At 52.1% G+C, this 21,278-nt stretch overlaps 1 protein-coding gene across 5 annotated transcripts in view; it reads right to left on the bottom strand.

Moving 5' to 3' along the window:
- SRL (sarcalumenin) overlaps positions 1 to 20,930 on the bottom strand; it is a 47,350-nt gene extending 26,420 nt beyond the window's left edge. For 2 of the 5 annotated variants that reach the window (XM_025916896.2, XM_086692144.1), the window contains exon 1: positions 10,399 to 10,671. In XM_025916896.2, coding sequence (XP_025772681.1) covers positions 10,399 to 10,459 — 61 coding nt within the window. In that variant the 5' untranslated portion in view covers positions 10,460 to 10,671. Of the gene's footprint in view, positions 1 to 10,398; positions 10,672 to 20,811 lie in introns of those variants that run through there. The other 3 variants (XM_086692146.1, XM_086692147.1, XM_086692148.1) reach the window with 2 other exon arrangements.
- Positions 20,931 to 21,278: the final 348 nt, after the last annotated feature.

The following is a 21,278-nucleotide window of genomic DNA, read 5'->3' as shown; positions in this document are numbered from 1 at the left end:
TTCCTGCTGCTGGCAAGGAGGGGGCAGAAAGGCAGAGATAGCAGGATGCAAACCTTCATCTGGAAGTTGGCTCTCCAAGGACCTCCTGCAGAATGTTAGGAGGTGACTCCATGCCCCGCTTACTCTCCTGCTGCACTCGGGGCGGGAGACTCCAAGGGGCCGGGCACCCACCCGGAGAGGGAGAGCCAGGCCTAACGCTGCTGGGCCTCAGTCTCTGGGTTCTTGGCCTGCGACTCTTCTCCACCACACACCAGCCCAGAAACAGAGCCTCCTGTCCCCAGGACAGGCCCACTCTATCTCGCTCCATACCTGAGCACACCCAACAAGGAGCTGGAACATGCCCCCCACCATCCTCCCCAGCACCACCACAAGGCTAGGCGGCCTCCTGGGATCGCCTGCCCCCGGCCAGCTGTCGGTCCATTCATTCAACACGTTTGTACTGGGTGTGTCAGCAGAGCTCCAAATTAGCTGCTACGGCAATAGCGTGGGCGGTGGGGCCAGAGAGAGGATGGAGGAAACAGGTGCCATCTGTGCCCAGTAGAGGGCTACCACCCAGGAGAGAGACGGGAACTATATGTTCAGAGCCAGCAACCACTCAGCCATTGGGTCCAAGGCTATGGAGCCTGAGGGGTTGAAGGGTGCCCTCCACCCCCAAATTCCCATCCCTCCAGAACCTCAGAATGTGACGTTATTTGGAAATAGGGCCTGTACAGATATAAGTAGTTAAGCGGTGGCCATACTGCATTAGGGTGGGCCTTAAGGCCAATGACTGATGTCCTGAGAAGAAAAGCAGAGGACACACAGAGACTCATAGAGGAGGGGCCACGTGAGGACAGAGGCAGAGATCGGAGACGCGTCTACAAGCCAAGGAAGGCCAAGGATCCACCAGAAGCTGGAAGAGGCAGGAAGGATCCTCCTGTGAAGCCTGCCAACATCTTGATTTCTGACTTCTGGCCTCCAGACTGCGAGAGGTTAAGTTTCTGTTGTTGGAAGGCGTGAGGTTTACGGTCACTGGTTCCGATGGCCCCAGGAGGGGAACACAGGAACAGCGCTGAGGCCCAGCCCCACGAGGTCTTCCTGACCCCCCCTCACACTAAGCGGTGATGCTCTCACCAGCCCCACGGCCCTCTCCCACCCACTCCCCTTCACTGCGCACTCAGGCTACTTACTTTTAGACCCTGTGACATGTGCCTTATACGGTTCCCTCAGCTGGTCATGAATGGGGGCTGCCTCCCCCTACAGCCTGGTTTGTAAGCTCTTTGAGGACAGAGAATCCAAAGGATGTTAACAGCCCTGAGAAGGGGCAGAGATGCTGACGGATTCCCTTGAGTGTTCATGTTTCGTGATATTTGAGGAAACCGGTGGCAGGTGTCAAGCCAGAGGACCAGGGACAGCAGCGATAGCCTGTAATTACTGTCACAGTCCTTTTAAGCTTAAAAAGTATCTAATATCAAAAAAACATTTTAAGCATCTGATAGCCTTTTTTTAATTTTAGTCACATCACAACCCCATGCTGTAAATAGGGCAAGTATAATTATCTTGTTTTATGGGCAAACAGGTGCAAAATGGTAAGGGGCTTGGTGGCAAATTTGTGACAAAGCCAGTGTTTGCTCGGCCCTATGGTCGCTGTGTGCCCCACCCCAGGCAGGCTGCTCTGCCCCCAATGTGGGCAGCCTCAGGTGACAGGGCTCCCGGTGAAGAGGCTGCTGGTCTAACTACCAATTCAGGAGGGAAACTGAGGCAGAAGACAGGAGAAAGGTAGATTTGCCACTGGGCTTCTACTCCCCTCACAGCCTGTACCCAGGCTCATTCCTGAGGCCAGGAGGGGCTCCCCAGGCCACAGCAAGTGCTGTGACCCTTCTCCAATTTTTCCAGACCCCTTCCTGGTGTCCCGACCCCCTGAGATAAGCTAGAGAAATAAATGATCTTCTACTACCTGACACTTGAAATAAAGGGTAGGAGGGAACACGGGGGCAGGGGTGGGAGGGCAAAAAAAAAAAAAAAAAAGGACCAACGAAGTGGCCAGAAGCCTCTCTGGAAGGTGCAGGTGCACAGAACAGGCAGTTGGGGAACCGTAGGACAGAGAGGTCATTTTCAAGGCAATGGCTTTGTCAAGTCTTTAACTATTGCCACCTAGGGAAACTTCTATGGGAAACAACTGGGCTGGCCGAGTCCTAACCAAATGGCCACTTGGAGGAGGACCAGGGGCCGCAGTTTTGGCGGTGAGCTGGTGGAAAGGCGGGGGGGAGGGGGCTCCCAAACCCCAGGGCTCTCCCCTGGCCTGAGCTCCCAACACAACCCACTTCCTGCGGGCTCAGAACTCCAGGCCAGACTTTGCCTGCACCTGTTTGAGCTCAGAATGCAGTCCCTGCTCTAGAAGGATCCAAAAATATCTGAGAAGGAGAAGGAGAGGGGCTGCAGTATGCCAAGGGCCCAGGGAGAGCCACCTGGCTCAGTGTTCCAGGCCCTTCGCCCATCAGGGGGGTCTGATCCCACCAATAGGAGCCCCACACCCGAGCCAGAGCTGGGCTCATTGCTACCCCTGCCAGTACAATGCCCCCAGCATCTCCATTCCTGGTTCTGATCACCACCTCCAGATGCTCTTCCTCCTCTGCCTGCACAAACCACCCCCTCATTCATCAGACATTAAGGGCTTTCTGTGAACCAAGCGCCAGGCTAGGCACTGGTGACTCAGCGGTGAGCAAATTAACCAAACACGAAGCCCGTGCCCTCTCAGAGCTGACAGTCCAGCGACTGTCCCCCTTCCTCCCAGTGCAGCTGAAACCCTGCCCCTCCGTGAGGCCGACCTTCCAGCCCTCTTCTGAACTCCAACTAGAGCTGCCCGGGTGTTAGTTACATTTTCTCTCAGTGTGTGTCATCTCCCCAAATAGAAGTCAGCTCCTGGGGCAGAGACACAGCCTGTTCCTGTCCGAGCAGTGTGGCTGACCAGGACCTCGTGGTGAACACAGCCTGGCGTTGGGGCCAGAAAGCTGGTTTTTCAGAGAGGGGTCCCCATCATCACCCCCTTTCCTGCCTCTCTCCAGTCCTGCCCCCTCTCGGTTGCCACCGTGTCCGGATCTTTGTTGCACCTCATATCTCGCTTGTCTTTTTTATGTTCGTTTATTTCAAAAGAGACAAAGAATGAGAAAGTAAGAGAGAGTGAGGGAGGGGTGGGGAGAGAGAGAGAGAGAGAGAGAGAGAGAGAGAGGGAGAGAGGGAGAGAGGGAGAGAGGAAGAGAGAGAGAGAGAGAGGGAGAGCGCTAATCCTAAGTAGGCTCCTGACTGGCAGCTTGGAGCCGACTTGAGTCTCAAATCCATGAACCATGAGATCACGACCTGAGCAGAAACTAAGAGTTGGACACTTAACCAACTAAGCCACCCAGGCGCCTCTGTTTTCTGTTTTAACTTTTTAATTTTAATTCCAGTTAGTTAACAGACAGCGTAATATTAGATTCAGGTGCAGAAGAGAGTGATTCCACACTTCCATACAACACCCGGTGCCCATCACAACCGCACGGTTTAATCCCCACCCTGTATTTCCCCCATCCCCTTATCCCCTGCCTCTAGTGTCCATCAGTGTTTTCTCTGTAGTGAAGAGTGTGTTTCTTGCTTTGTCTCTATTTTTTCCCTTTGCTTGTTTGTTTTGTTTCTTAAATTCCATATATGAGCGAGATCACATGGTATTTGTCTTTCTCTGACTTGTTTCGCTTAGCGTTATACTCTCTAGATCTATCTGTGTGGTTGCAAATGGCAAGATTTCATTCTTTTTTATGACTGACATTCCACTGTGTGTGTGTGTGTACCACATCGTCTTTATCCATCTATCAAGGGACACTCGGGCTGCTGCCATAATTTGGCTATCGTATTAACAGTGCTGCTATAAACACAGGGGTGCACGTATCCCTTTGAATTAGCACACTTTGTATTCTCTGGACAAGTACCCAGATTATAAGGCAGTTGCATTCTTACATCACTTGCTGACCATACACTGCTCCTCGCCCCTAATCATGAATCCATTCTGTTCCCAACACAGGGCGGGCTCCCCAGGGAAGGCCCGTCTCCCCTTTCTGACTCTGCGCCGGGCCCTTCTCTTCCCCAGAGCTGGCCACACAACCCACACCTGCTCTTTGCCCTTTAGCGCTCTGACAGAGGACAAGAGGGTCCTGCCAAGGTGGTGAAGGACAAGGACCCCTGGGGGGAGGGTCCCCCAAAGTATCGAAGGAGAAAAGCCTTTTCTCACTGCATAACATTCTTGCAGTGAAGCCAGGGAGCCCGCCCCAGCTAAGCCAGCGTTCTACTCGAAATCCTTCTGGGGACCAGGATTTGGAGCGGACAGAGCCATGGAGACTATGTCTTCGTGTGGTTCTGATGAGGTAGTCCCAGGGAAGACAGGCCTCTGGGGTGGTGCCAGGCAGGAGCTGGCTGCTGGAACCACAGTCTCATGGTGGTGATTCTTCAGGATCAGGCCCCTGGGCACACCCACCCCAGAGTGGCTGGGAAGGGTGGCCTGCTCTCTGTACAGCTGGCTGCTGCAGGCCCTGGCTAGGGGGGAGTGAACGGCTGACGACCTAACAGCAGGGACTGCTTCTGCAGCCCAAGCCCCCCCTCCTAAGACCAGGCAGCTCAGGAAAGGCGGCCGTGGAGCCCTCTGTGAGGGATGATAGGGAACTGACAAGTGCAGGCATGTCTCTGCCTGGGACCTTGACTCTGAACAAAACCACCTTCAGGGCTGCAGAAGGATGGGGCTGAAACCAAATGGGACAGGACTTCCCCGATCCCAAAATGAGCCCCGCCAATGGGCGTGGCCAAGTCCTCCCAGCCAGGAAAAAAACCCAGAGGAAACCTGAGCCTGGGACTGTCTCTGTTCCACAAGAAGAATGAGAACCGAGGCCGACATCCGAGGAACTCACCGCGTGCCTCCCAGCCAGCTCCCGCTAAGTCACAGATCCTGATGGAGTCCAAATACAGAGCTTTTCCCATTGCAGGCCCAGGGGACATTTGCTGAATGTACACCTTACATGGTGGAGCTTGGGATCAGACTCTGCCCTATTCTCCACAGCATCTGGCTTGAGGGGGCTCGTTCACCAACTTTCACTGACACAAAAAGGTTGGGTCACTGATTTCGTCTCCGGACTCTGCCCGGTGGGTGTTCCTTCAGCACCACGGACCAGGCTCTGGTCTCGGCCCTGCTGTTCCATACCATGCAACTTGGGGCAATGGGCCTCCCTTTCCACCTCATGGGTTCTTGGAACATCTGTCTGGTTCCTTCCCCCAACCCGGTGACCCTCCAGGCCCTCCATGGCAATCGTAGTGTAGGCCAGGATCCCTACACCCTATATTAGCTCCCTGGCTGGCTCCTGAGTTTGCCTGGAATGTGCACTGTCCCTCTGAGGTCTCCACAATGCTATGGCGTGTCTCCTAAGACCTATCCCACCCTTCCTGCACGTCTGGCATCTTGGTCACTTCCTCTCCACCTTGTGTCTGTCAGTCCTTGTCTCTCCTAGGACCCTTGCCATTGGCCCATAAACACACTTCGTCTTTCTAGTGTTGAAAAAGAAATTTGCTACATCCACAAACCCCCTGCCCACTTACTCTCACGTCTCTATCCCTCCTGAGCCCACTGTCCAAATGTGTTGCCTCTGCGCCTTCGCTAGATGCACGTAAGGCCCTCGTGCTCTGCCTGTGACCTCAGGGTATCAAAGCTAATGCCTCATCTTCCCCGGCATCTCTTTGGCATTTCATCCCTCCGACCGCCTTTCTGGAATGCGCCCTTCCCAGGGTGCCTGGGTGGTTCAGTCGGTTGAGCGTCCAACTTCTGCTCAGGTCATGATCTAACAGTTCGTGGGTTTGAGCCCCGCATCAGGCTCTGTGCTGCCAGCTCAGAGCCTGGAGCCTGCTTCGGATTCTGTGCCTCCCTCTCACTCTGCCCCACCCTTGCTTGTGCTCTGTCTCTGTCTCTCAAAAATGAATGTTAAAAAATTTAAAAAGACAAAAAACAAAAACCACAGAATGTTCCCTTCCCTTGGCTTCCATCCAGGTCACTGCCTCTTCCCAGGTCTCTTCCCCTTTTCCTGAAATCCACTCACTGCCCAAATGTGGCACTGCCCAACGACCATCCCTGTATCTTTTCTTTTTCTCTCTCTGCAACAGCCTCATCTTCACTCAAACGAATCTCATGTCCGGACCTCCAGACCTGACTTTCCATCCTCCAACATCCAGGATCTCCACCCAGATGTCTCCCTGGCACCTCAAATTCATAATGGCCCAAACTGAGCCTTTAAAATCTGTTCTTTAATGTTCCTGGTCATTCATTCATTCATTCATTCATTCATTTTTCTGGCAAGATCACACCTCCAGTGACCCACACTAGACCCTCAAGGCCTCCTTCTGGCCCTGGCTCGCTGGGGTCCAGTGGACTTCACCACAGCTACCTGCTGGGTCTGGCCCTCCTCTCTGCCCACTCCCCCAAACTGCCTTGCAGAGCTCACACCCACTCCAACTGGCATTTCTGACAAGGTCCTCTAGTCAGCCTCCCTCGTCCTCCCCCTCCCTCCAAACACCTGCTGGACGGATGCTTCCAAAGCCCTCAAAGGTTACCCACCATCCACAGAGCAAAGCCCTCCTCATCAGCCGACCACACGTGGCCCTTCAGAGGCCCAATCCAGGCTTCCAAGGACCTTCCCCGTGACCCCCACTTTGCTCTGCCTGCCCTTATCCTTGCCCAGTTCTCCCCAGAGCCCCGACCTCTCCTGACAGCATGACTTTGCTTATCCTGCTCCCTTAAAGTAGAATCTTCTTCCTTCCGTCACTCCACATCTCGATGCTACTTTCTTCCAGGCGCATCTCAAACATTCCCTCATCTGTAAACAGTTCCTGACCCACTCAGTTAAAAACTATCTCCCCAGGCACTTCCACCCTACCTCACTTTACCTGTGCCTCCCTCATGACACTCACGTGTGGCCCACGCACGCGCATGTGTGTGTGCGTGTGTGTGTGGCCACAAGGCAGAAGACACCCTATCTCCTGTACCGGACTGTAAGCATGCCAAGGACAAAACGCCCATGTGAACTCCCCCAGTACCATACCTAAACAACAGGAGGTACCTGATAAATCTGGGATGATAGTACACAGTGAGATGTGGTGAGGTGTTTGAATGAAAAGGCTTTGCACCCAGGCAGCATTTAAACATAAGGGGTTGTGCTGTGAGTGGGTCTGGATTGGGATTTGGAGCAGGAAAGGTGTCCTGGAGAGAGCTAAGCCCAGCACCCCACAGTGGCAGACCCCACCCCTGCCCACTCTCCCGGCTGTACCCTCGTTCCAGACCAGGAGCCACAGCACCTAGACCCTGTCCTTGGCCCTGGGACCCTGTCAGAGAGCAACAGCCATCTTCCTCCTGTGTCTGTAGGGATTAGGCTCCTTCCCAACCCACCACACTTAAGTGAGCACCAAACAGCCAGATGGATGCAGCTGGCCTCATCTGGACCCCCTTCCGGGGGAGCAAGGACACCTGAACTCCAGCTCAGACCTGCCTTGAACCAGCTCTCTGACTTTTATTGCCACACCCAGGCGAGGGTCAAAAACAGCATTTCCCAAACTCTAGTTCCACAGGCCACTAAGCAAGGTGTGCACATCCATTAGCAAATCCCAGTGAGTGCTTTGGAGACTCGATGTGGGAAGGGGCAGACTAGTTTCTCCCTGTGGGCTCATCTGGCTGCGCCGAGCCAGGAATCACACCTTGCGGGGGGCACTGCAAAGGCTTCTGTCCTCTCCCCAAAACCCCTGAGCTCATGACCCCTCCCCAAGGTGGAGATCGCAGCAGCTGGGCTGCCCTGTTGAGGAAACATGAACACAGCCTCTTTCTGGAAATAGCCAGCCTAGGGTGGGTGAAGAGGGGCCACAAAGGAGTTCCTGACAGAGGGGTGGGTCAGCCCCAGCGTGCACCAACTTCTCATTATTGGGACAGCAGGGTGGAGGCCAGAGCAGGCCGCAAGCAGGCCAAACCAGGGCTAGGCTGGAGGAAGGAACGGACTCAGAATCCCCATCTACCCCAACCTCTGCATCATGCAGGCAGCAGGAAGCAAAGAAGTCCCAAGCCCAGCCTAACAGACACCAGCAGCTTGAACCCAAATGCTCTCTCAGCGCTGGCCACCCCCCACCACCCCACTCTTGGAGGAGGGGGTGAGACTGTCTGTCCCTAATTCACTGCCTGACCTTGTACACATCTCTGGTTCCTCCAGCTTTCGCTCTCTTACCTCGACAATACTCGAGGCTGCTTTCCCCTGTCCTTGAGCAGGCCTGTGACCAGGCCAAGTCCCTAAGACAAAGAGGAGGACCCCAATGGTCAAAATGCCTAGAGGCCATGGGTCAGGGGGTGGAGACTTACAAGGTGTCTGGTGATGGGGCCACGGCAGTTCTGGCTGCGTCCTAGCATCAGGAGAGGTACTTGGTCCCTTGCTAGGGAATAAGAAGAGGCTGCCTCGGTCCAGAGGACCACAGGGGCAACATGGGGACAAGAGACGAAAGCACGGCTCTGTAGGGCCCCCTCCATCCCTGGGGAGCAGGAAGCTGGATTAGACAGAAGGTCAGCCTGCCATCCAGCCAGCAGCGGGATGGAAATGAGGGTCCAGTAATAGGGTGGGAAGTTCAGGAGCAAAGCTGCTGCCTTTGGGCAAGGTGGCATTTACTTCGTGGCACAATTCCAGTGGGAAATCAACCAGTAGGAAGGACTGTCATCATGGGGGCAGGGAGAAGCCACCCTTATGGCTGGAACCTCCTAGCGGGTACAGGAGACAGCTGCCTTTGCGGTAATCTACAGCTGGTAGAGTGATAAAATTCACCCCCCAGGAGAAGAGCCCACAGCCCAAGTGGTGAGCAGGAGTGAGGAGAAAGGGGACCCGGCACATGGTGGACAAACCCTCCCTGGAAGCCAGGACTGGACCACACTGCAGAGTCCAGGAAGGAAGGAGCATGCACAGAGAGGATCTTCGCACAAAATGCCTGCCTGCCTCCTTTCCCCCACAGCAAGATCCCCAGGCAGGCCTTATGGAACGTTCCAGATGTCCAGTTCCCTTGTTGGGAGGAAAGATGAAGGATGTCCCTAAAAGGCTAAGAGTCCCCAGGCCTGCTGTGTGGAAGCAAGGCGGCAGCTGGGGCTGGGCGGAGCAGGGCAGGGGCTGTGAAGGGGAGAGGGCAGCAGTGGCTTGGGGCTCAGGATCCAATTACACGGCTGTTTCCATACTTAGCCACCTGACAGCCGCTTGGAATCCTCACCGCTCCAGCCACAGCAGCGCTGCAAGGCCCAAATTAACTCAAGGGCAGACAAGGGCAGGGCCCAGCGGCATTCGCAAGGCTGAATCCCCCCACCTAGGTCCCTAACCCCCTGAGGGAACAGCTTCTGCTCCTGCCTGCTACCTGCCCTCCTGGCTGGGTCGAGGACCTCGACACACAGAATCGCAAAGACCCGAGCGACTGGGGCTCTGGCCCTGTGGTCCCCGGTGCAGATGAAGACGGCCACTCATGAGAAGACAAAGCAGGAGACCCAGATGCCTGGGGGTCCCCAGATCACCCCCAAAGCACCACCAAGCGAGACCCAGCCGCAGAAGTCTCGGGAAGAGAGAGGTGACAAATGATCTGGTGTCCCCTCCTTGCCTAGAAATAACCCCCACGCTGTAACCTGAGCCACCGCCTCTGCCACACAAAGTGCTGAGATATCAAAGGGAGACCGTGCACACATGCCCCAGCCCCCTTCCAGTGGAGCCCCCAGCCCAGGCCAGGGATACCCTGCAGGGGGTCCTGCTCCTCTCCCAAACTCTGGCTCCAATCCCCAACTCCATCTCCAACCTGTTCCCAACCGACCTCCTTTCTACCCTGCCGTTCCCCAGACAACCCCCAACTCTGTGCACTGTGCCCGGTGTTCAGTCATGCAAAGCCAGCCCCTGCCCAATCCCCACCGGGGGGGAGGGTCAAGCCAACTCAGACCTCCAGGGGCCCCTCCAGCTCCAAGACCGGGTTCTTTTCGCCCATCTAGAAGGGTCCTCTAGTCTTGACTTTTGGGGTCCTCTTCCCCAACATCTACTGGCCAGACCTGTCCTCTGGCTCCCAGCCCTTGGCTCAGGCCTCATGCCTGCCTGCACCTCTCGGTTCACTGTTCCCACTTTCTCTGGCCTCCCATGGAGCCCCCGACGTCTCTCAGGTTCTCTGTACCATTTCCTCCTGGGCCCCAGGGAGAAAGGAATGGAGACGATGCCAGGAGTCCATGTTTGCCATCAACCCCAGGAACCACTGAGGCCTCACCATCTACCGCTGGAGCCTCTCCCCCCTCCCCCCTTCAGTAAACATAAGACCTCAGGGCACGTGGGGGTCGTGATCTGGCCTGGCTGACAGGGGTAAGGGTCATACCTGTTTGTCCTGGGAGCAGGAGCGATGCCACAAAGCAGCAGAGCAGGACCAGCGCCCTCATGGTGACTGCCAAGAGAGCCCAGCTGCTCCTCGCCTCTATTTATAGGGCTAGTGGCAGTGCCGGGTGGGGGAGAAAGGGTCACACAGTCACTAGGGCAACTGGGTGGACGTGATGGGGAAGCCGCGCAGACCCTGACAGGCCATGCAGAGGCTGGCTCCACCACTGCTGTGCCTGCTGTCAGGCCCCGGAAGGCAGAGCCCGGACCGGATTCTCTCCCCCCAGCGGCCCTGGGGTCACGTGACATGGGTCACAGGGCAGGGGTGGTAGAGAAAAAGTGGGGCATCCCTTGGGTTAGGTCTAGGGGTTAGGAACCCGAGCCTTTTCAGCATCTGTGCTAACGTGATCTAAAGTCTGGACCAAGTCACTGACCTTGACCTGCCTCAGTTTTCTGAATGAAGGAGCCACAGGGCAAAGCGAGAGAGATTCTATTTGACAGCCACTGACAGACATTTCGGCCGTTCCCACCCCCCGCCCCCACAGGTCGGTCAGGAGGGTGAAGCCACAATAGCTGCTTAAGGAAACCTGTGATGTCTGACCTTTGAGGTAGATGGCTAGGAGCTTAACCTTCTCAGGCTTCTGGAAAACACAGAATGCTGATGCCTCGGAAGGACAAAGGGGAAGCTAGGAGACATGTCCCGTGCTATGATATAAGACAGTGAACAGAGATCCATTTCCAGTAACATGGGGGTTCCAGAACCTTCTGTCGTGTCTGCAATGTGATGTTTGATGCAGTTTTCCTAATGGCACATGACAGCCCCTAAGAACCAGTTCTCTGAAGCTGAGGGAATGCAGACACTGGCTTGTCAGGCTGGAGGGAGGGTGTCACTGTGAGGATGGCAGTCGGTCACGGAGGAGAGGAACTGAAGTCAACTGGCCATTCTTCTATGGGCTTTACATTTAACACAGCTTCGCTGGGGTCTAATCCACCTGCAGCACAGAATGCTATTCGAATCTGATTCATTTTGACATATGTGTATCACCACAATCAAAATAGTGACCAGATTCCTCACTGCCCAATTTTCCTCATGCCTCCCCCGTCCAGCCCCCTCCCCAGCAGCTCCTGAGCTGCTCTCTTCACTATACATTAGTTTGTATTTGTGGATGTAAATGGAACCACATCATATGTGTTTTTTATCCGGCTTCTTTCAGTCAGCATACTTACCTTGAGATGTGCTCACGTTGCAGTTGTGTATCAATAGTTCATTCCTTTGTATTCCGGACAGTACTTCACTGTATGGACTGGCCACAATTTGCTATCCATTCTCCTCGTGATAGACACTGGGTTGTCTCCAAGTTTGTGCTATTACTGATTGAGCTGCCGGGAACATCTGTATACAATTCCACTTACCAACGTTCACTTTCATTTCTCTCCAGTAAATACCCAGAAGGGGAGTGGCTGGATCACATGGTGGGGGGTCCGTTTAACTTTTTCCTAAGGTGACTGTGCCATTTTACATTTCTTTTTTTTTTTTTTTTAATTTTTTTTTCAACGTTTTTTATTTATTTTTGGGACAGAGAGAGACAGAGCATGAACGGGGGAGGGGCAGAGAGAGAGGGAGACACAGAATCGGAAACAGGCTCCAGGCTCCCAGCCATCAGCCCAGAGCCTGACGCGGGGCTCGAACTCACGGACGGCGAGATCGTGACCTGGCTGAAGTCGGACGCTTAACCGACTGCGCCACCCAGGCGCCCCGCCATTTTACATTTCTGCCACCAGTTCCTCCACATCCTTGCTGATCCTGGGTAGGGTCAGTCTTTCACATTTTAGTCATTCTTGTAGGTGTGCAGTGGTATCTTATTGTAGTTTCAATTTGCATTTTCCTAATGACTGATATTTAATTTTTTAATGTTTATTTTTTGAGAGCGAGAGGGAGAGGCAGGGGTGAGTTGGGGAGGGACTGAAAGAGGGGGAGACACAGAATTTGAAGCAGGTTCCAGGCTCTGAGCTGTCAGCACAGTGCCCGATGCGGGGTTCAAACTCATGAGCCGGAAGATCATAACCTAAACCAAAGTGGGATGCTTAACCGACTGAGCCACCCAGGTGCCCATGACTGATGATATTAAGCACGTTTCCATGTGTGTTTTTGTGATCCACTTCTTTCGTGTGTTTTTGGTGCAGAGCCTGTTCAAAACTTTCAACTATTTTTGATGGGTTGTTTCCTTCTATTGAGCTTTGATGGTTTTTTTTTTTTATATACATACGCTGAATACAAGCCCTTTATCCGATACGTAATCTGTAAGAATTGTCTCCATTGGCATCTTGTCTTTTCATGCACTGAGGTATGTTTCAAAAAGCAGAAATTCCTAATTTTCATCAAATTCAAAGAACTCTTTGCCTAACCCAAGGTCCCCAAGATGTTTTCCTGTTTTCTCCTAGAAATGTAATAATTTTGGGTTTTACATTTAGACCTGTGATCCACTTTGTGTAATTTTCAATAGGTTGCCAGGTAAAAACTGAAGTTAGGATTTTCACATGTGGACATCCAGCGGTTCCAGCAGCACTGGAAGAGACCACCCTTCCCCCACTCAACTGCCTTCACACCTCATGTTGAAAATCAGTTGACGGTATGTGTTTAAAGCCATTTCTGAACTATATTCTGTCTTGCTGATCTACGTGTCTGTCCTTCCACTGTGACTTCCTAATCAGTCATGAAATGCGGTAGTGTGACTCCCTCAACTTAGATCTTTTTTTTTTTTTTCAACGTTTTTTATTTATTTTTGGGACAGAGAGAGACAGAGCATGAACGGGGGAGGGGCAGAGAGAGAGGGAGACACAGAATCGGAAACAGGCTCCAGGCTCCGAGCCATCAGCCCAGAGCCTGATGCAGGGCTCGAACTCACGGACCGCGAGATCGTGACCTGGCTGAAGTCGGACGCTTAACCGACTGCGCCACCCAGGCGCCCCTCAACTTAGATCTTTTAAAAGTTGCTTTAGGTATTGTAGTTCCTTTACACGTCTGTATGAATTTTGCAATCAGCCTGCAAATTGCTATTTAAAGGCCTTCTTGGATTTTAATAGGGATTACACTGAATCTTTAGGCCAATCTAAAGAAAACTGACAAGGTACCAACTGCAATGGTCAATTTTATGCATTAACTAGGCTAGATTATGGTGCCTAGTTGGAAAGTATCAGTCTGAATATTGCTGTGCAGGTATTTTTTAAATGTACTTAATATTAAAATCTGTAGACTCTGAGTCAAGCAGATCACCCTCCATAATGTGATGGGCCTCATCCAATCAGTGGAAGGCCTTAAGAGAAAAGACTCAGCTCCCCACCCTGGAACAGTAAGGAATGCTGCCTCTGACTGCTTTCTGACCCAAGACTGCAACATTCACTCTTGCGAGAATTTCCAGCCACCAGGTATCCCTGTGGATTTCCGACCTTCCGGTCCCCTCGACCTCTCTCTATACACATACATCCTACTGGCTCTGTTTCTTGGGAGAACCCTGACTAACACACCAGCACTGAGCCTTCCGTCAACCGTGAAGGGAGGGGGCAGTACTGGACCTGGGAGAGAAAAGGAAGTCAAAGTCAATGATGCCCCTGCTCTGGGCCAGGCGCTTCACCTGTCACGAGAAGTGGGCATGCCACCACCATGCCACAATGAGAAGGCTGAGGCTCAGACTGCTGCAGTAACTTGTTCAACATCACCTCCTAAGAGCGGAGTGGTCTGAATGTGAACCTGGACGTGCCTGACTCACAAAGCCACAACTTCTCCCATCGATCGGAGTGAATGCCGTCAGGGGAAGAGAGGAATTGGTGTGTTGGTGAAAGGTGGTGGAGGGTTGTGGGGGAGAACAGCGAGACACAGGCTGAAGGGCCAGACTCCAGACCAGGCTGGAAGGGAAAATGTGAGCCGCGCACTGTATAAAGGGCTCACTGCATGTGATTTAAGGACACCCCATTTGGACTCCAACAGATCCTTACAGAGACATGTTCACAGCAGCACAATAAACAACCCAAGCGTCCATCAGCAGATGAACACATGAACCAAATGTGGTCTATCCCTACAGTGGGATATTATTCAGCCATAAAAAATGAAATTCTAGGGGCGCCTGGGTGGCTCAGTCGGTTAAGCGTCCGACTTCAGCTCAGGTCACGATCTCGCGGTCCGTGAGTTCGAGCCCCGCGTAGGGCTCTGGGCTGATGGCTCGGAGCCTGGAGCCTGCTTCCGATTCTGTGTCTCCCTCTCTCTCTGCCCCTCCCCCGTTCATGCTCTGTCTCTCTCTGTCTCAAAAATAAAGGTTAAAAAAAAATTTATAAAAAAAATGAAATTCTAATACATGCGACAACACGGATGAGCGTCCGAAATGCTAATGCTAAATGAAATAAGCCAGTCACAAAAGGGCAATGTATTTGTTTGCTGAGGCCATCATAACAAAACGCTGCAGACCGGGCAGCTTAAACAGCAGAAATTTATTTCTCATAGTTCTGGAGGCTGGAAGTCCAAGATCAAGGTGCCGGCAGGTGTGATTTCTTCTGAGGCCTCTCTCCTTGGCTTTGTGGAGCCACTGCGTCTCCTCACTGTGTCCTTCTCATATGGTCATCTCTTGGTCTGTGTCATCTGTGTCCTAATCTCCTCTTCTTGTATGGACACCAATCACCTTGGACCAGGGCGCACCCGTGTGACCTCATTTTACCGTAATCACCTCTGTAAAGACCCTGTGTCCAAGTACAATCACATTCTGAGATACCAGGAGTTAGGAATTCAACATGAATTTTGGGGCGACACAAGTCAGTTCATAAGAGATAGATATTGCATGAATGCACTTATATGAGGCATCTAGGAAAGTCAAAAAGACTAAAAAAAAAAAAAAGTCAAAGTAGATGGTGGGTGCCAGGGGTGGAGGGAAGGGAGCACAGGGGTTAGCATTTAATGGATACAGAGTTTCTATTTAGAATAATGAAAACATTCTGGAGAAGAACAGTGCTGATGGTTGCACCACACTGTGAATGTGCTTCATACCACTGAATTAAAAATCAAAAAGGATTAAAATGGTAAATTTTAACCACAATTTTTAAACATCAAAGTAGAAGGCACCCTGCTTGGAAAGTGAGAGATTAAAAAGGAGGGTAGACTCAATTGAAGAGAAACTCCCAGGTCATAATTTTTTTTTTTTAACTTTTTTAATGTTTATTTATTTTTGAGAGACAGACAGAGACAGAGCACAAGTGGAGGAGGGGCAGAGAGGGGGAGACACAGAGTCTCAGAATCCGAATCTGGATCCAGACTCTGAGCTATCAACACAGAGCTCAATGCAGAGCTCGAACCACGAAACACAAACCGCGAGATCATGACCTGAGCCAAAGTCGGACCGTGGACCCTTAAAGCACTAAGCCACCCAGGTGCCCCTCCCAGGTCATAATTCTTTTTTTTATTATTTTATTTTTTATTTTTAAAAATTTATATCCAAATTAGTTAGCATATAGTGCAACAATGATTTCAGGAGAAGATTCCTTGATGCCCCTGACCCATTTAGCCCATTCCCCTCCCACAACCCCTCCAGTAACCCTCTGTTTGTTCTCCATATTTATGAGTCTCTTCTGTTTTGTCCCCCTCCTGGTTTTGATATTATTTTTGTTTCCCTTCCCTTATGTTCATCTGTTTTGTCTCTTAAAGTCCTCATAGGAGTGAAGTCATATGATTTTTGTCTTTCTCTAATTTCACTTAGCATAATACCCTCCAGTTCCGTCCACGTAGCTGCAAATGGCAAGATACCATTCTTTTTGATTGCCGAGTAATACTCCATCGTATAAATATACCACATCTTTTTTATCCATTCATCCATCGATGGACATTTGGACTCTTTCCATACTTTGGTTGTTGATAGTGCTGCTATAAACATGGGGGTGCGTGTGTCCCTTCGAAACAGCACACCTGTATCTCATGGATAAATGCCTAGTAGTGCAATTGCTGGGTCATAGGGTAGTTCTATTTTTAGGTTTTTGAGGAACCTCCGCACTGTTTTCCAAAGTAGCTACACCAGCATGCATTCCCATACCAGGCCATAATTCTTTTTTTTTTTTTTTTTTTTTTTTTTCCAGGCCATAATTCTTAAAGAGACCTCACTTTGCCCTGTAAGAGCTCCACCCGGCTTCACCCCACATCACCCACCCTCCGGGGCTGCCGCTGTCTGCCCAGAGCAAGGCCTGGCCCTCTCCCCAGCTCGTTCTTTGGACAGAAGCTGCCAGAGCCTCTGCCTAAGGGTCCTCAGCCTCACATAGTCCCTGCAGTTTGGTCCCTCTTTGGCCACTGATTTTTTTCCTAGGTCAATCCGTACCTCAACAGTTCCTTGAGGGACTGAGAAAACGGGGTCGGACCCTACCAGGCAGGCCTCTGCATCTGGATCTGCTCCATACTCAGTGCTAACACAGTGCAGAAAGCAACCTTCACCATATTTTCCCATTTAACCTTAGAAGAACCCAAATTCCCATCCATTACAGGAATCCCCTCCACAAAAAACTCTATCCAGCCTCCGACTGAACACCTCCAGGTACAGGGAACTCACTACCAGAGAGTGCTAATTCCGCTCTTTTGAATACAATGTGAGGCCCAGAACCAGAGTGCTCCAGGTCACCACACCTGCCACCCCACCTTCCTGCTGAAGGCCAGGGACAGGCACCACGAGGATTCCCTGGAGAATGGAGAATGCCTCTCCCCTGATCTCAAACCAGCAGCCCCCCATTGACCTTCAGTGCCTGCCCAGCCCTACCAATACATTCTTCTCTCAGTAGGAGAACAGGAGAGTTTCATCAATTCTCTCTTGGGATTTTCGGAACATCCTCTTTATCTCCCACAGGGCGAGACGCAATGAGAGAGCTGATCTCTGAGACGTGTGCAGCACCTGCAGCCTTCTTCCAGTCACTTTCCTGCCTCCTCCTTAATCTGATCCTGAGGCTATCCGCTAAAACAGGCGGCCCCGCGGGGGAACCTGTGACTTAGGCCCCCTAATGCAGGAAGCTCTGCAGCTGTCACTCCCAGCTCCTTTACAGCACCCAGGGTGTGGCAGGGGGAGAGTGGGTTTGGGGAACACATTCCTTTCTACAGCTGCTGCATTTAGGAGCCGCAGCCCCCGGTCCTACCCCCTCCTCCTGGTCAGCACACGCTCCTGTCCATCAACACAAGAAACTTGGAATATGGCAGGGCCAGAGAAGAGAGGGGACCAAGGCAGGGGTGATACTAACTCTACTCCCAGCCAAGGACTTGTAGGGCAAGGGGAGAGGGAGCAAAACTCAAGAGAGAATGAAAACGACAGACACGACAAGGTCAGCAGCATCCAAGAAAGCACACAGGCAGCAGGGTAAGAAGGGGCATTGGGAAGGGCCCGGGTGGGACAAGGTGGAGCCAGAGCCAACAAAATCTGGGGCAAAGGATGACACGGCAGCCAGCTTCAGAGGCAGCTGGAGGGTTTGCTGGTGCTTTACATGCTTGTCTGAAGCCAGTATGAGGCCAGTTCATCAACAGCCAAGGAGGCTGAGGTCACAGGAGGGCTCCCACCTCTGCTAGACAACCCTTCCAACACCACCCAGAGCCAGGGCAACTGCTCCTCTGCCAAAGATGCCCCCGAGTCATGGCGTTAAGTGACTGATTCATTACACCCCACCTGCGACAGAAAAGCATAAACATGGCTCCCAGGTATTCATAAAGTATAACAGGAAAGCAAGGACCGAAAACTACACAGAGGCCAGCACGCAAAATGGAGCGATTCGTAAGGCTGATACAAAAGCAAACGGCACTTGATACGTAAGGACCTCGCATGTGTGTAACTTGATCAGTTGCCAATTCACGGTGTCCTTAAAATAAGAACAAACCAATGGCTCAGGAGAAATGAAGTTATTTCTGCTACTGAGCCTCCACAGGAATTTCTTCCGAGGGTTTTCTTAAGAAGGATGCCGTAAAATGCGCTGATCCTTGAGTACATCAGGGCAGACAAGCGTTTCCATGAGGTTTTTCCCAACAGAAACGCTTAAAATAGGCCAGGGGAGGCCACCAGGAACCAAGAATGCCCAGTCCCTTCCCGAAGAAGCCACCACCACAGAGGGTCAATGGCACGTGCTCAGGATGTATTTTCTGCTCCACTGCCACTTTCCCAGCTCCCACTCAGAGAGGAGAAGGGGAAATTGGCACAATCTATTTTGGAGGACAGTATATTCTAAAACATATTCATGATAGCTGTAGGCTGGAAACAACCTGTAAGTCTGCTGCTGGGCAAATGCCTAAATCAACTGTGGTATATTCACACCAGGGAATACAGGTGGCCATAAAAGTCAATAAACTGCTGATACACACAAAAACATAAACGAACCTTAGAGACACTGTGTTGAGCAGAAAAGGCCAGACAAGAAGAGCATAAGTACTATATGATTTTCATGAAGATCTAAAATAGGCAAAACTAGGGGCACCTGGGTGCCTCAGTCGGTTAAGCATCCGACTCTTGATTAAGGCTCAGGTCATGATCTCCTGGATGAGATGGAGCCCTGTGTTGGGCTTTCAGCACAGAGCCTGCTTAGGATCCTCTCTCCCCCAAGCTCTCTGCCCCTCCCCCGTTCTCCCTCGCAAAATAAATAAATAAACATGAAAAAAAATTAGGGGCACCTGGGTGGCTCAGAGCATCCGACCTCGGTTCAGGTCGTGATCTTGCAGTCTTGTGGGTTCGAGCCCTGCATCGGGCTCTGTGCTGACAGCTCAGAGCCTGGAGCCTGCTTCGGATTCTGTGTCTCCCTCTCTCTCTGCCCCTCCCTCATTCATGCTCTGTCTCTCTCCCTCTCTCTCAAAAATAAACATTAAAAAAAACTTTTTTAATAAATAAATTAAATTAAACGGGCAAAACTAGTCCATAGTAATAGAAATTACAACAGTGGAGGTTTCACTCTACACCTACCAGAATGGCTGAATATGTGTCATTATGTTTTTTAGGTTTGTTTATTTTGAGAACCAGTGCACATGCTTGCATACAGGGGAGAGGCAGAGCAAGAGGGAGAGAGAGAATCCCAAGACAGCTCCAAACTGTCAGCACAGAGCCCAACCTAGGGACTGAACTCGTGAACCATGAGATCATGACCTGAGTCTAAATCAAGAGTCGGATGCTTAGCCAACTGAGCCACCCAGATGCCCCATATGTCATAATGTTCTGACAATATCGATTGCTGGTAAGGATGAAGAGCAACTCACACATGGCTGGTGCAAAATGATGCGTAACGACATACACACGTACATAAACAAAAGCACATAAAACCGGTAAAATCCGAGTAAGCCTAGTGCACTGCACCAATCACAATTACCTGGTTTTGGTGTTGTACTTAAGGAATCCAAGATGTTACCACTGCTGGAGGTCCAGGGAAGGGTACACAGTACCACCTCCCTGTACCTCTAATTATTTCCACAATTGTTTTGAAAGTTTAGAAAAAATAAACCACTTGAGAGCTTGGGTGGGGTGCTGGGTACATGGATATATATTGAGTTTGTGAAAATTCACGGAGCTAAACACATAAGCTACACTTCTGAGTATGTATCATGCAATATTTCAGTAAAGAGGTGCTGTTGGGGAGCCTGGGTGGCTCAGTCGGTTAAGCAACCCACTTCGGCTCAGGTATGATCTCACCGTTTGTGGGTTCGAGCCCTGCATCAGAGCTGTCTACTGACAGCTCAGAGCCTGGGACCTACTTCAGATTCTGTTTTATTCCCTCTCACTCTACCCCTCTCCTGCTTGTGCTCTTCTCAAAAACAAATAAATAAATTAAAAAAAAAAAAAAAAAGAGGTTTTGTTGAACATGGCCTTGATCATGTCCTTCCTAGATGCCCAACCCCTCACAAGAAATAAAATCCAAGCTTCTTAGCAGGACTTGGAAGTCCTACACCAACCCATTGCCACATACTCACTTATCCCTCCTCCCAGGCCAGTATGCACAAAGCCTGCAGGACACCATGCCCTTCCAGACCACCAGGCCTGGCCCGCAGGTGGGTGGCCACCTGGACCGGAGCCACACAACACGTGGCTGCTGACCCTGGACCCTGTTTCTAAACCACACGTGGCTGCTTACCCTGGACCAGAGCCACCCTACATGTAGTTACTGACCCTGGACCCTGTCGCTGCCCCACGCGTGACTGCTGACCCTTGACCCTGTCGTTTCCCTACGCGTGGCTGCTGGCCCTGGACCCTGTAGCTGCCCCACGCGTGGCTGCTAGCCTCGGGCCCATGGCCATCCCTACGTAGATGCGGTCAGGGCAGGATCCATACAAGGTTTCCAAACATGGCAGGAAGAAAAGATTGAGGTATTTTGTGCGTAGCTTCTTACATTCATCACCTGAAATCACAATGTTGCGGATACTGTGGCTTAAAATAAACGTCACCTGTTCTTTTCACTGCGGCCTCTTCCGCAGGGCGCGTCCTCGGCGCAGGCGGGCGCAGGATTAAGTGGGCGAGCGCCTCCGAGCGGGGAACACGCGGAAGCCGCACGTTTGCGGCGTTTGCGTACGAGGCGTGCGTGAGAGCGCGCGGGGGCGGGATCAGAGGCGGGACCAGAGGAACAGGCGGGCCGGAGCCCGCGCAAGGCCAACTGAAGCGCCAAAGAGCATGCGCGCCGGGGTGGGGGCGGGGGACTAGTCCGGGAAGGGGCGGGGCCGCGTCCGCGCCCCTGACTTCCGCCGCCTGCTGGGGAGCTCGCCTGGAGTCTAGGGGCGCGCCACTGCGGGTCAGACGAGGGGACTTTCCGGCCCCGCCCCCAAGTTCCTCCTCTGGCCTATAGGAGCTGAGCAGACCCGCGGGCACCGGAAAGAGGCGGAGCCTCCGCCCTCGCTGTGCCTCGCGTTCTGGGCCC

This window comes from Puma concolor, chromosome E3 (genome assembly GCF_028749965.1).
Source record: "Puma concolor isolate L17-30 chromosome E3, mPumCon1.1.hap2, whole genome shotgun sequence".
Taxonomy (NCBI): Eukaryota; Metazoa; Chordata; class Mammalia; order Carnivora; family Felidae; genus Puma; species Puma concolor.
The sequence above is the reverse complement of the archived record's forward strand: the minus strand, read 5'-3'. Positions and strand labels throughout refer to the sequence as shown.